The following is a 14,596-nucleotide window of genomic DNA, read 5'->3' on the forward strand; positions in this document are numbered from 1 at the left end:
AGTCCCCCCGGGCACCTGGCCAAAGCTCTGCCCCCTGAGCCAAAGCGCGCTGGCCACTGCTCCAGCATTCACGGGGCTGCATTCGACTGCAGCTCCCTGGCCTGGTGGAAAGGGCAAGTTTCCTCCTGGCCCTGAGATTTGCTCCCACCTGAGGCTGGATGCTGATGTTTTGAGTATTTCTGGTGTTAATGCAATGGTTGTGCCCACTCCCAGGGTTTGGTTTGAGGCAGGGTGTCATGCAGGATGGGAGCTGTTGTCACCATCACCACAGTGAGCCACCTAGCCAGGCTGCCCACAGCATGGGCAACCCCCCTTGGCATATGTGTAGGTGACCAGCAATACCACTAAAGATAGAGGGTGCAGAAATAGACTACGTATGTTGTGCACATCCTTGTAGCACACCTTCCTACAGCAAAGGTGGGCTTGAAGAGACCTGTGGAAGCCCTGCATTAAAAAAATACCTTTTTTTTAAAACCACTCTTCTATTTTGCACTTGCACAGGGATGGGGTGCTCAGCCTCAGGCGGGCTGAGGTTGAAACCCCAAAAGCAAGTGTCAGAAGCTAAGGCGTGGTGGCAGCTCTCAGCTTGGCCAGCACTGTCCCACAATGCCTGTCGTGGCTGCGACCAGGACAAGCTCACCCTTCTGTTCCTGCAGCCTTGTCAGGCTTTCCCATGTCAGTCACAGTGAGCACGTTAAAACCCCCTGCAACCCATCTTATCAATAACCAGGCTGGACGTGTGCCACACTAAGATCTGCGCTAATCATCGAGCAATTTCGCCTTCAGAACAGATATTTATAACCCATGCTTTCTGTTTATCCAGCCAGGTGGAACATTTGATAGCTGTCTTCCACCACAAACACATTTTTAGCTGGAAATTACTCCCCCTGGTTATCTGCGGGTGCTGCCAGCCCTGACAAATGTCCCTGGGCAGGAGCTGATTGGCTCTGCACACCCAGGGCCAACTTTAAATTTCAGCAAAGTGGACACAGCCTCCACGGTCTGCTGCTGGGACCTGCCTCCGACAGCAAAAGGTAATCTCCTTACCTGCTTTGCCTGGCCTGTCTCTCCACAGCCCTTCGTCTCTGCTCTCTCTGAGCAGGGCATCTTCTGCTTTCGCTCTGGGCAAGCCTTGGTGGGGACAGGGAGATGGTCCCAGCCTCAGCTATGCATATCTCTACGTTAAGATCTCTTGAACCTACATTGCTTTGTACTGCTGATCCTTATGGAATCATAGAATCCTTGTATATGAATTTCCTTCTGATGTTTTCTGTAGCAGCTCTTGCATGGTTGAATATAATTTCTGGGCTAGACCTGCAAGCCCAAACCAGGGTGGATGGGTGAAATGAGAATTATTAGCCAAAAGAGCTATTGTCTTCTGCCATTTATCTGTGCTGTTAAAAACAGTGTGCAAGTGTCTTAATCCGGGCTTACGACTGTATGGCTTAGCCTGCAGTGGTTGTGGTGGTCATTTATTGCAAATATCCACCCAAGGTGTTTTGACATGGCATGTTAAGAAGCTTTAACAGCTGGTGTTAAAGTACCCAGTCAGTGCTGCTGGCCATGGATGTGTCCTCACCTTGCTGCTGTATGCACGTGGTAAGAGCATCACCTTTGCTGCAAGGAGCGCAGAGAGGCACAGTAATGCTGAGGGCCACTGCAAAGGATGGGGAAAGCCAGGGTCACTGGATAACCTGTGCTGTGGGGGATTTTGGGTTGCTGCTGACTGGGACTGTTGGATACCACAAGTTCCAGGAAGACAAACTTCAGTGATGCTTTCCTTTGTGTCTCCAGGAGCTGCCCAAGATGCAAACAGCCCTCGTGTGCCTGTGCCTGTGCCTGCTCAGCACAGCCCTCTCAATACCTGTGAGTATGGCTCTCCCCAGCTTCCCAGTGTGCTGCTGAAAGCATGGGGTGTGCCATCCAGTGTGGCCCACCACGCTTTCAGCAACAGGAAAGCATGAGTTGTGCTTCCACGTAGCACCTCTGGGGCTTGGGGTGGGGGATTTGAAGTGCTGGCACAAAGTTGAACACAGCAAGAAAAATATATGTTATCACTGAGGAATATTAGTATTGAGGTGCCTGAGCTTTTGGCCTGGGAACAGCCTGAGCAGAGCAATGGAAAGGGAGGTACAGGGAGGATTCTCAGCTTATCCATGTGGGTATCAGTGGTCAGAGGGGTGCCTGCAGTTATATTCCAGCTCTCCTAAAGTGAAATTCAGACAGACATAACTGAAACAAAGGGCAAACTAAGATGAATATAATAGCAGTCATTTTTCTCTCTGAAACTGCTTCCCAATGTATTACATACACAGCTAGAGTGAAAATCTGCTCCTAGTGAAGGCATGTTTTTCTGGCATGGTAAGGAGGAGGGAAGCCACATCTTCCCTGAGGGCTGGGCACCAGTTGTGTGTCCTTTAGCCCCCACAACAAGCTAGTACAAGCAGGTCTGTTGTAGGGTAGCACAGGGGGAGGCAATAAATCAGCACAGATTTGCTTTTCAGATAAGGGTACAAAAAAGAGGCAGGTAATACTCTGTTGTGTAGCCAGGGCTGTAATCCAGCCTTTGACATTGTTCACAAGCAGTAGAATAACTCCAGAATATTTAATACTCTGGGGTACATTTCTGCCCCTTTCAGCTGTGCTCAAGGCACTTCAGTGGCTGATTTTGCTGAGATTGGAGGTGGCTCAGGGCCACATTCTCATGTAGGGAATGTCTTGGTGAGGCTCACAGGATGCTCCCACCTCCAGGTTCCCCATCCCTGAGGGATACACTGGCCAATACATCTCAAAAGATGCCAGGATAACCAGAGGAAGCCAGAAGCTTGTACAGAAACCTGGCTGTGGGGGCACAGCTGTTGCTGCTGAGTTTGCCCAATAAACACTGGGAATCACAACCAGTTAAACCAGCTTCAGGCTCTCATTGCAGCCAGATCCCAGACGTAAGCTGCAGCTTATTGTGGTGCGAGCAGTGCTCTGCAATGAAAATACCCTGCAGCATAATCCAGGGTATTTGCAGAGCAACAATATCCCATTAAAAGTAGCTGTATCGTATTAAAAGCATGCTGTAGCAGGATTTGCAATACTTGTCAGAATGGGGTTCTGACTTTTCCTACTACTGCTGGCTTTGAGCCAGTACCCCAGGTAGCACCTTAGGATTTATGGGCTTACAAACAGTTTTCCCACCCTTCCCTGGACACCATGGCATGCCCATCACACTGGGCAAGGAGAGTGGCTAGCAGTGGGTGCTGGAAACTGCCTGCACACCAGGGCAGCATTTGACACCTCAGCTCTCATTTGTGTTTTGCTGCCAACAGGTACCACCGCCACTGTCTGGGAGAGCTGCCGGGAACTGTGCAGGACAGCACCGGGTAAGTCCCCCCTGCCCCATCTGGACCCTATAGGAAAAAAAAACATTTTTGGAGGGCAGCCCTAGCGAGCCACAGAAAAAGAGACCATCTGTCTGCTTGCATCTGAGCAGCCTTTATGAAGAGCAGGGGAGGTGAAAGGTGTGATGTGCTTAAGCAGAAAAAGGCTTCCTTCAACACCAACTGCTGCTCTGCCCCTGCCCAGCCCCAGAGCATAAATGCTTGATGTACCCTCAGGTGAGGCTGCAGAAGTCCCAGGCCCACTAAAACCCTGCTATAGGGTTGTTTTTGTCAAAGCATATCAGTGTAAAATGCATCAGTAGCAAAATTCAGATGAGCAGTGTGGGAGAAAATGTCTGGTTTTGCCTATTGGAAGCCAGTTGCTGTCTTTCCAGCACTTTAGTCACCATCAGTCCCATCACTTAATGTCTGGTGGGACCATCAACCAGGTTGTTCATTCAAACCACAAGCTACCCTGTAAAAATGAGCCCAAGGGAAAGCCAAACCCTGGAGATCAGGAGGCAAGCACCTGAATCCTACCCAGGTCCCTGCCCACAATGGCAGCTATAAGGTAGTGAGAGCTACCTTTTCAGGGCTCCGGTGGATGCTAGTAGGTCCCTGCTGCAGTGCCAGGTACAGCAAGGCAAGCTCTTGACATCACATTTACTAAGAAAATTGTGGGGTTTGCTTCTTTTCTTCTCCACCAGATACTGCTGAAAGGCTGCAATGCCAAGCATGGCTTCTATGTCTTCAAATACGTCTACTCGTTTTCAACACGGAGGAACCAGACACAGATAAAGGTGAGGAGGCAGCTGGGTGTCACACCAGGACCCCAGCGTGGCTGCAGTGCCCCATGCAGCTGGCAGGCACTGGGGCTGGCCCTGATCTCTCCCTTGTTGTACTGCGCAGAAGGAAGAGGCTGACAGCCAGAGTGCCGTCCCCGGCCGTCAGCTGGGTGAGGATGATGCCAGGCAGGGGCTGACGGATGACAGGACAGCCCCAGAGCACGATGGCAATGGCAGCATGGTTGTGATGGAAAACGGGACCAGCCTCAGGCCTGAAAACCACAGCACTGCAGGCACTGGCAGAGATACTCACAGACCTCGCCCAGGCACTGGTGCACGAGCACGCGGTGGTGTCGGCATCGCAGGTCCCACCCCAGCCAGCTCAGAGGGCAGCGGTGACCTGGATTTGGTGCTTGAAGTCGATGGTGGTGTTTCCATTGTCCCCCAGGAGGGCGGACACTCTGGTGAGGCTGTGGCAGGGAACAGGTCCAGTGTCAGGAGTGAGGACAGGGATGTTGGTGCCCCTGCGGGTATTCCAGTGGAGGGGGGCATGACAGCTGGCAGGGAGAGGGCCCCTGCCACAGGAGGGGCTGTGGATGAGGGCAGTGGTGAGGCCACCATCCCTGTCCAAGGGCAGGAGGGTGCCATGCAGGGCCCAGGGACAGGAGGGGCCGCTCTTGCTTCTGTCACTGAGAAGATGGAGGACGTCCAAATTGATGCCAAAGGTGTGGATGAATACGCTTACATCCCTGAATCGAGCAGTATCACCATCACCCACGGGAAGGTGGGCAGCACACCAAGGGCCACCAGCTTCACCCAGATCTCTCCAGACAAGGACGACGAGGTCAACATCTTCATTGGGAGGGCCAATATCCATGTGGGAGAGCAAGAAACCACCCACGTCGGTACCACTGTTAGCAGCAAGGACAATGGCATCCCCACTGCAGCAACTAGCAGCCCCCTGCCCAGGCTGGGTGTCACTGTGGCACATGATGGCAATGATGATGATGGCATCCCTTCTCACAGGCAGCCTGAAGGACGGACCACCACAGCCACTCCAAGACATGGGTACAGCATCACCAGCAGCCCCAGGTATGGGCGTCCTACAGGAGACGATGAGGATGGTGCCACCACCATTGGTGATGGAGAAGGATCAGTGACCCCTGGCCCCTCGGGGTTTGCTGGTGGTGACGTGACTGTCCCTGCGGGTCCTGGCATCCATAGGAATGATGATGATGAGGCAAGAGATGGGGGGCAGAGGGTTGATGGGAGGCCAGCCCTCCTGGTTGTCACCACCCCACAGCCAGAGGGCGACAAGGAGGCTGGTGCCACCATCCAAGCTGAGGGAGCCGGCATCCGCCTGGGCACCACAGTGGCCTCCCCTGGGGTGAGTGAGAAGGACTGCACCACCCCGCTGGAGACGGCTGGTGGCCATGAGGCAGGCAAGAGCACTGCAGCAGAGAGAGAGGGGAGCAGGGAAGTGGGGTCAGCCACCCCAAAGCCCCACAGGGAGGGACAGCCCGGGGCAGGGGTGAAGGTCTCTCCGGGGGGAGCAGGGCTGGACAAGACCCCCAAGATGGAGAAGGTGCCATCCCCACGCAGCAAAGCTGGTGTCCAGGCACCAAGCAGGGCCCAGATGAGGGCTGGCAGCCACGGTGGCAATGACAGGGACAGATCACGTCCTACCGCAGAGAGGGGCAGCGCCCCTCTGCCGGCAGGGCAAGGCAGGGACAGTGTGGCAGCGGGGGGAGGCCAGGAGCAGGAGAGGGGTGTCAAGGCAGGATCGGTGGTGGTGGGTGCCGGGGCAGGGGCAGGCCGCCTGCCCATGCGCCATGGCAGGAGGCTGGGGGTTGGGGCGCCGGGCACGTTCGCAGCGCTGGGCCGCAGCAGGCAGCTGGACCAGATGAAGCGTGCCGACGAGCTCCATGTCCGCGAGCAGGCCTTCTATGCCCTTGGAGGGGCGGGGGGCGGCCCCCACGGCTCCTACGCTAGCCTGGGGAGTGCTGACAGCAGCCAGTCCTCCGAGGGGGAGCGGGGCAGCCGCAGCGATAGCCGGCAGGCAGGACTGCAGCCCTCAGAGTGGGGAGCCCCACATGACCATTGGAGCCGGGGGGCCCTCTGAGGGACTGCTGGTATTCCCCTCAGTGGGCTCCAGCAGTGGAGCTGCGGGGTCCCATGTGTTGTCCCCCCTTCAGCATCCCCACTGCGGGCACTGCTCTTGCCTGGGTGAGGGGCACTGTGCATGTCGCTGTGTGGTGCTTCACAGTCCAGGAGCCAAAAATCACTCATTTCATGCAATCCTGCTGTTAATTGGAGGGGGACTGCATCCAGCGTTGTGACAGCAATGTATGGGTTTGCTGTGCTAGACAGCCATGTAACAGCAATCGTGCTACACGGCATAGGGTAGCATTGTTCATGCACTGATGCGAAGCAAGTTAATAAACGGTGAGAAAAAGCCTCTGTCCTAGCGGTTTCATTTCCAGCCTAATGGAGAAATAAAGGCATTTCTGTAACTGAGGCTCTGATGACTTTGGTGTTTGCAGCAGGACTTCAGGCAAATGCTTTGCCACCAGCAGCATGGTGCGAGGGGTCTGGTCCTTGGCACGAGGGGATTTCTAGCCCTAGTACATCGCTCACCCATCTATCACTTCTGGGGCAGCAATTTGGCCAACTAGCCCCACACATCCATCCTCATCAAACCTCCCAAACTGAGGGGAACAGTTTGTCCTTGCTGGGGGGCCCCACAGAGCATCACCCACCCCTTGGCTCATCCACCTCCTGCAGCAAGAACTCCCCATCGCACTCTCCAGCACCCTGCCAGGGCACTTGCCAGCCCTGCCACCCTTCTAGCACCACCATAATGCCCTGTCCATGCTGCCGCCATTCTCACCACTGTCCCCGGCACGTGAGCCAGGCTGGGCTTCGACACGCTGGAGCTGTGCCACCAGTGCCCAGAGTTAATCACTGTTTATGCAATTGCAGGTTGCTTTTTCTGTCTGAGAAGCTGCTAAAATGGGTGTGATCAGCAGCGAACCTCACAGTGGGAGCAGCGTTCAAGCCTAGCTGGGATAGGTGCCACTCTCAGCACGAGCAGGACGAGACCCCCCACAGGAGCTTCACCCTGCAGAGAGAGGATGTGGGAGCAGCCTCCATGATGGCAATGTACAGTAGAACATCTGCTCCCTCGTCCTCTGCACACCCACACGTGGTAAAGTGGCATGTCCCGTTTCAGGCCATAGACTTGATTCCTGGGCATCATGCATGGGTGAGTGACGCTGAGACCACCAGGACAAGGATAACATTGCACATCTCTGGTGCTACCAGTAGTACCAACTGTCAGAGCTCTGCCTTGCCAGAAAGGGGCAAAACCTGCATGTGCCCCCTACACCCACACCAGGGGATCAGGCTGCAGTGGCCCCAGGGAAGGTGTGCCAAGCAGCCTGGTTTAAGGTTTTAGCAGTCTGGGGCAGGAACTTGCCTGCAGCTTCCCAGGTGTGGGGCAGCATCCACAAGACCCCCAAAGGCTCCGGTACCTCCTGTGTTGGCCCACCCGGGTCAGAGTGAAAAGGAATACAGGGCTGCTGGCAGCCTGGGCTGGAAACTTGCATCCAGAATTGCCATGGCATGTCACGCTTCACATCTGACGGGCCACAGCGATGCTCCAGGGAGCTGGGGCTCAATGTATGTTTCATTTTGCATGGCAAAGGAAGGGGGTGGTTTTGGGGGTCTCACCGCTGTCAGGGCTGGGACTGGTGGTTTTGCAGCCCCGTGGAGACCCCAGCGCGGTGCCTGGCCACCTCCCTCACCAGTCCGGAGCTCATCCTTGTCTACGCCATTAAGCAGCATCCATAAGCAAGGTGTGAGCACCATCTAGTGGAGTAAAGAGCCTGCTGCTGGGAGGGTTCTGTGCCTGTTGAATGATGCCCCCCTCTGCCTGGTGCCGGGATATGCACTGCTTCCCTCTTGCTCCTCTTCCCCGACCTCCGGGGGAGCCCTGCTTGAGCGGCAAGGTCAGGATTAAAACCGGCTCTTTCAGGTGTAAACGGCATGCATTTATAAACCAGCACTACCTCCTTGCACAGCTGCTGTTAAAGCACCTAGAATTTTCGTGCAGTGACTGGGGTTGCATCCTGGGGCACATGGCATCCTGGAGTGCTCACTCCAAGCCTCCTCCTCACCACCACTGTGGTGCCTCTGCTCCTCCAAAACTCACCTGCCAAATAGCACAAGAGGCCACTGAATGGGCAAAGTGCTAGTTTCCTGAGGAAAGGGTTTTCCTGGAGTACTTGAGCAAACTGGGGAGCTGTTTTTTCCCTGCAGCAAGGGCTGATGAGCTAAAAAATCAGAGCTTGCTTTACAAATCCTAATTGTCAGGATGTGTCCAGGTGAGTATGGTTGTTTACCCAGGTGAATGTGGTGCTTAGAGGAAAAATCTGCTATTGTGGGCTATCACTAATTTCTAGAGGCCAAAAGCCCTCTCACATGAGGTGCGGAGGGGCTTCTGCAGCAGCTGTGGCAGTGGGAAACCCCTCAGGTTTTGTAAAGGTGGATTTCTGTTCATGTTGCTTTTTCAAGTGGGCTGGTACAGGCAGCAGTACTGGGAAAAGCTGGTGCTGGGTGAAAAGTGGTTCAGCGAGCCAGATAAGGGTAGGGTGAGCCATGACCCCTAACTGGGGATTGTCACAGCAGGCCAGCTGGGCAAGGCTCTGGTTAGATCCTTTCCCCAAAGCACACAGTGGTTTCCCAGTGCTATACCTTGGAGCAGCATCCTCATTAAGAAAAACTACCAAACCCAGACCTTGGGTATACAGTCCCTTGGGAAGCCTCCTTACCTTCTCCAGGAGGGCAGCAGGTGGCTGTGGGCTGCTTCTTGTCTTACGCACTGGTACCAGCCCCTTTTCAAACCCAGCCCTTGGAGGGGAGCTGCGGGTGCCAAGGTCATCAAAGCAGGATGTGAGCAGCATCTCATGCTCCTGGCTGTGGGGCTGGCAGCACTGCAGGTATCAACACCAGCAGTGAGGTGTCAGAGGGGCTGTATCTCCCTGCGTTTGCTGGGCAGAGGGGAAGCAACGGCCAGCCTGCCCTGCTCTGCTTTTCCTGAGCATTCCTGCCAAGGGCAGATTTTTACCTGGGCAGGTGAAGGACTGGGAACCTGGCTGACTCCACAGCACCTTTGCTGTTAAGGGGGGCAAGAAAGAAATGCACTAAACCCTTGCTACATGTCTTAAAAGTAGTTCTCTTTGTAATTACTCTGTGGCTTTATGCCTCGTGGCTGCATTAGGGTTTATATGATGAAGTGAGCTGCTCTGCCATGTGTGTGTTTATTATGCTGCAGCTGGACCTTGAGTGGCCATGGGCTTGTGGGCACTTCACAGCCATCCTTGGATCTCTGGGCAAGCCAGTTGAATTATCACCTTTCCTCACCATCATGGTCTGAAACCTGGCCTTAGTCACCTCCCAGTGCTTTGTTAATCCAGCAGTGATGATGTTGTAACCTTGGTAATTAGGAGCCTCTTGCCATGGAGCCATAGGTCTAGAGGACCTTGAAGCCTTGGACAAAGAGGGCAAATGAATATCAGTGGGGTTTTGGAAAATGGTTATTGACATGCAGCCTGTTTCAGCTTTTAGAGGATACAGAGACATTTTTATAAATTGAAGGGCTTTCACCTGCCTTACCTTGTGACTTGTTATAGCCCTGCTGAAGTGAGAATTCAACCATCCCATCTCCTGGGGAGGGGGGGAGCAGGGAAGCGCTTTTTCCATAATGAGTGTGGAGGACAGAAAAAACTGTAAAAAGCTAGCAGAGGCTTCAGTGTGCAGCTCCAGGTAACAGTGTTAAGTTCCCAAGCCTTTAGGGGAAAATTCCCCTTCCTCGAGTATTTTTGCCAGCAATTTCTGCCCATTGCTAGTGCTCACAAGGCTTGTGGACTGCGGTGTGCAGGGCAGCTGTGTGAAGCTGCAGTCCCTGGAAAGGTGTTTTCGTCTCCGGTGACAACTGAGGTCCCCTGAGGGGGTTGATGGGTGTGCTCACTGGGAGGAAAGCCACAGGGAAGGTGTGGAAAACCCATTGTTATCTCTGGAATCTCAGAGCCCACATGGGAGTAGCTGTGGACAAGCCCTCCCTGCACACCTGCACTTCGTCTCCTGGTAGATCACAGAATCACAGAACGGTTTGGGTTGGAAAGGTCCTTAACGTCCTAATCCCCCTGCCATGGGTAGGAACACCTTCCACTAGAGCAGGTTGCTGTGCTGGAGAAGACTGCTGTCTGCAGGTCCTGCATGCATGGCTGCTTTACAATCCCCCACCCACCAAAAACCTGAGCCAGGGACAGCTTCTGGGCACGAAAAGTACGCGTTTAAGGAAACCTGGAAGGATGGCAGTTCTACTTGGCTTGCTTTGTAAATAAACACTGTGCGCATGCAATGTGATAGCACGTATACTTGGCTCCAGCTGGGCTGCTTCTCTAAAGCATGTTGTTCTGGTGTGTGTTCTGCATCAGAAATCTGTAGGTTTGTTTTTGTACCAGTGACTCAACCGCTAAACTGCTTAACCTTCTCCACAGTCAGCACCTCAGGAAAGCCAAATGCGAGCAGCTCGGACTGTATGAAAACATGAGTTGCACGCTGGCCTGAAAGCCAAATGAAAGCTGTAATTTACTGGAAGGGAAGGTCCTCTTTAAATTTACAGAAAAGAGAATATATAGAAATCTAACAAAAGCATGTAATGGCTGTCTGGCAGGGACCAAGGGATGCTGCTGCGGGAAGCAGTGATGTGGATCAGACATCACATGCTAGACACAGTTTGTTTTGGTCAGGTCATAATCCCACATCCTTGCTGAGGAGCATCCCTTCCTACTGCTAAAACTGCAGAGGTGCAGTTAGAAAAGCAAAAGCTCAGCTCAAACTGAAATTGGCCAGAGAGGTCAAAAACTACAAGGAATGGTGCTTCAGGTATGTAAACAACAAGCAGGCACAGAAGGAAAATATTTGCCCACTGTTAAGCAGTAGAAGTGAATTAATCACCAGAAATGCTGAAAAGGCAGAGGTTCTCAACACTTTCTTCACCTCATTCTTTACCAGCACTGTTGGGCCTCAGGGATCAACAATCCAGGTTGATGCAAACACAGACTTATTGTCAGGGAAAGAGGAGTTTGTCTGTGAACTGCTACAGGAGCTTAATCCCTACAGATCGATGGGCCCTGGCAGTATCCAACCAAGGGTGTTACAGAGTTAGCTGATGTGTTTTTGAGGCCATTCTCCATAATCTTTGAGAAGTCATGGAGACTGGGGGACATCCCAGAAGCCTGGAAGAAGGCAAATGTCACCCCCATCTACAAGAAGGGCTTAAAGGGGGATCCAGGAAATTATAGTCCCATCACTTGTGCTTCAGTCCCCAGGAAGGTTATGGAACAAATACTCCTGGGGGCTATCACAAGTCAAATTAAGCACGTGATTGGGAAAAGACCACCAGATCCACCAGGGGCAAATTGTGCTTGACAAACCTGATGGCCTTCCACAACAAAGAAACCTGCTTGGTTGGTGTAGGGCAAGAGCTGCACATTGTCTACCTGGATTTTTTCAAGGCTTTCAGTGCAGTTTCCCACAGCCTCCTCCTAGAGAAGCTGATGTGTTATGGCCTGGAGAAGTGGTGTGTGCACTGGTGGGAAGTGGCTGACAGCATGCACCAGAGGGTGATGGCTCCTTTTCAAACTGACGACCTGTCAGTAGTGGGATCCCCCAGGGATCAATATTGGGCCCAGCGCTGTTCACTGTCTTCATAAGTGATCTGGAAATGGGATCAGTTGTACCCTGATGAAGTTTGATGATGATACCAAACTGAGAGGGGAAGTGGGTATTTTGGAAGGGAGAGCCACCCTGCAGGAAGACCTGGATAGGCTGGAAGAGGGAGCTAACAAGAACCTTATGAAGTTAAACAAAGGTCCTTTCCAACCTGGTATTCTATGATACTTCTGTCACCTGCTTTACCCCACCTGTAGCCAAAAGTTATGAACAGAGGATTTAATGCTGCTGGCTGCAACATAATGAATTGACATGTCTGCAGACACTAATTCCTGCATTAAACTATCTTCTGTCCCATGCTTTGGGAATACACATTAAATTCAGATTTTAGATGGAGTGTTAATTCTTAAAGACCAAAATTTAGCAGTGCAAAGCAGCGGCTTAGAAAGCAACTTGCTGAATTGAAAGTAAAGAGGGGGTTAAATCTGCAGGGCTGGAAATAGAGACTTGGCTGGAAAGGAGATGCTTATGCTTGGGCAGGATCAGTCACACAGCTAAGGAACACACTGGCTTTTGACTTTTCCATTTATTTTCTATTAGAGCAGCTGAATGCATACACAATGGCAGCTGTGTCCTGAGCAAAGTGGGACTGGGCTGCATTTCTGCAGGCAGGTGAAGGCAGCTGGGGGTACCCAGGAGGGCTAGCACAAGGTGCCATGTTCCTAAGAGCCTGTGCAGATATGAGGTGATGCTCCAGCACGATGTTTGCTGGCATATGGCAGAGGACCAGGATCAGGGTGCTGGTATATATGGAAAACACCTGGGAGAAATTGGATAAAATGGTTGCAGTTGGCAGCATTGTTGAGTGGAGTTTTGCTGGCAGTGTATGCTGTACATGCCATTAATAGCAGGGGCACCTTTAGGTAAACTATGGGAATTCAGAGAGCTGTGTTAGCACCAAGGTTTGTGCCAGAAATGGTAGCTAAGTTTACACTCTAAACTTTCAATGCAGATCACCCTGAGCTCTGAGGCAGAGCTTGCAAGCTGATTCCCTGAGGATAACATATAAGTAAGTGATCAGGCTCATGAAACCAGAGCTGATGCAGGAGTATAGGTGCTGGCAGACCTATGGTCCAGCAGGGACCATTACCACAGACTTGGGCAGAAGGCTGTGCAGTGCTGGTGGGAACTGCATAGCCTGGGCCTTGCTCTTTCCCTCTGCTTCAGCTCTGCCTCTGACTAATGAGTTCTGCCTTTTGGAGTAGATTCATTTTTCTTATTTTGCTTTCCCTCCCCCCTTTCCAGCTCTGTTTCCTCAGCTACCTGTGCTTAAGGCCTTCTCCCCTGCCAGCATTCTGACTACTCAATTTCCATTTTTCCCCTTAGGCCTTTTCCCACTCCTGTTTCTCCAGCCTTGCCTTTTCCGCTATGCATTTCCACCCTGGTGTTTCATTTCTCCCTGTTTCATTGCTCTGCCCTCTCCCAGGGCTCACCTCTTCTGCTCCACCCTCAGTAAACTGGTGCTGGCTTTTTGCTCTGACTGTCCAAAATCCCCAGCAGCCAAATGGAGGTCAAAGAATTCCTTAATGTAATTCCTTAGGTGTCAGTTTTATGGAATAGTCTCCTGCTTATTCACTGTATCTGTGCTTCCAAGCTTCACCTTCTGCTTTTTTAAATGAGCCAGAACAGAGGTGAAAGGAAGATGCTGTAGTGGGCACTCAAGAAACCCGCTACTGCTGTGGTCTGCAGACCTCCTCAGAGTCTCATTTGCTGCCTGGAAAATCTTTGCCTTTATTCCTGTTTATTATTAATGTGTCTGAATGAAGATCATTAGTGCAAAGGAATGGTTCTTGCTGTGAAGCAGTCATCTGTAAAACAATAACTAACTGTTATACTGGTGATAAGAGAAATCGGATGTCGAAGACCTGTAGATTATTTTGCATAGGTCCCATCTCCACTTAGAAGGTGGAGGCTTGGGCTGCAGATAACCAGGGACCTCTGAGATTGGGTTTCTCTGGATGGGCTTCCTGGGTTTCACAGACAGCTCCCATGCATGGGGGTTAGGGTAGAAGACTGTAAATCACTGACAGGCAGGTATGTTGTTTTCCAAACTAACTGCCCAAAGCAAAGTTGCTTGAGGTGAGTCACAAGCAGCTGATGGTTTTGCCACCTCGTTTGGACCTAGTGACCTCCTGCTGCCTCCTGACTTGCATGGGCTTCCTTTGGTGGTTGGAAACCAGCTCTGACACATGCCTGGGGGCAAGATGGGATTTGCTATGCAAGAACTGGGCAACAGCTGCTGCTCTCAGCACTTCCCAGCAATGAGTAAGGCATCCTGGAAATGGGTGTCGGGAAACTGCCTTTCTCCTGGAATGAAAAGTGACCTCTGTCCCCTATGAATACTCCCCCCGCTTGTCACCAGCCATGGCTATGGTGGGTACCAAATGTGATGCTGACACGAGATGCTGACATGAGATGCTGACACGAGGTCTAACATATTCTCACCCTCTCCCAACTCCCTGCTCAGGAGGATATCTCTGCTCCCTGTTGTCATCCACAGCCCTCAATGCTTCCCTGCTCCCGTGTTGTCCTGCCTGCCTCACTGGTGTGTTCTACAAAAGGGGCTTTTGTGAAGGTATGCTCAAGGGAGGTGGTTAATTTTTAGTTTCCTGTTTGCTGAGCCAGGAGTAAGATTTTAACAGG

General features: G+C 52.3%; 1 protein-coding gene across 1 annotated transcript; it reads left to right on the forward strand.

The window, feature by feature from the left end:
* Positions 1 to 296: 296 nt before the first annotated feature.
* On the forward strand, positions 297 to 6,630 carry MEPE (matrix extracellular phosphoglycoprotein). The gene is made up of 5 exons (XM_061480059.1): positions 297 to 1,034; positions 1,795 to 1,866; positions 3,318 to 3,371; positions 4,076 to 4,168; positions 4,278 to 6,630. Exons 2-5 carry the CDS (start codon positions 1,807 to 1,809, stop codon positions 6,273 to 6,275), a joined length of 2,205 nt encoding a protein of 734 aa, XP_061336043.1. The 5' UTR covers positions 297 to 1,034; positions 1,795 to 1,806; the 3' UTR covers positions 6,276 to 6,630.
* The last annotated feature ends 7,966 nt before the right edge of the window (positions 6,631 to 14,596 follow it).

The sequence above is a fragment of the Pezoporus flaviventris genome, unplaced genomic scaffold (genome assembly GCF_033815535.1).
Source record: "Pezoporus flaviventris isolate CSIRO_AGI_PZ_B2104156 unplaced genomic scaffold, CSIRO_AGI_Pfla_v1 ptg000002l, whole genome shotgun sequence".
In the NCBI taxonomy this organism is placed as follows: Eukaryota; Metazoa; Chordata; class Aves; order Psittaciformes; family Psittacidae; genus Pezoporus; species Pezoporus flaviventris.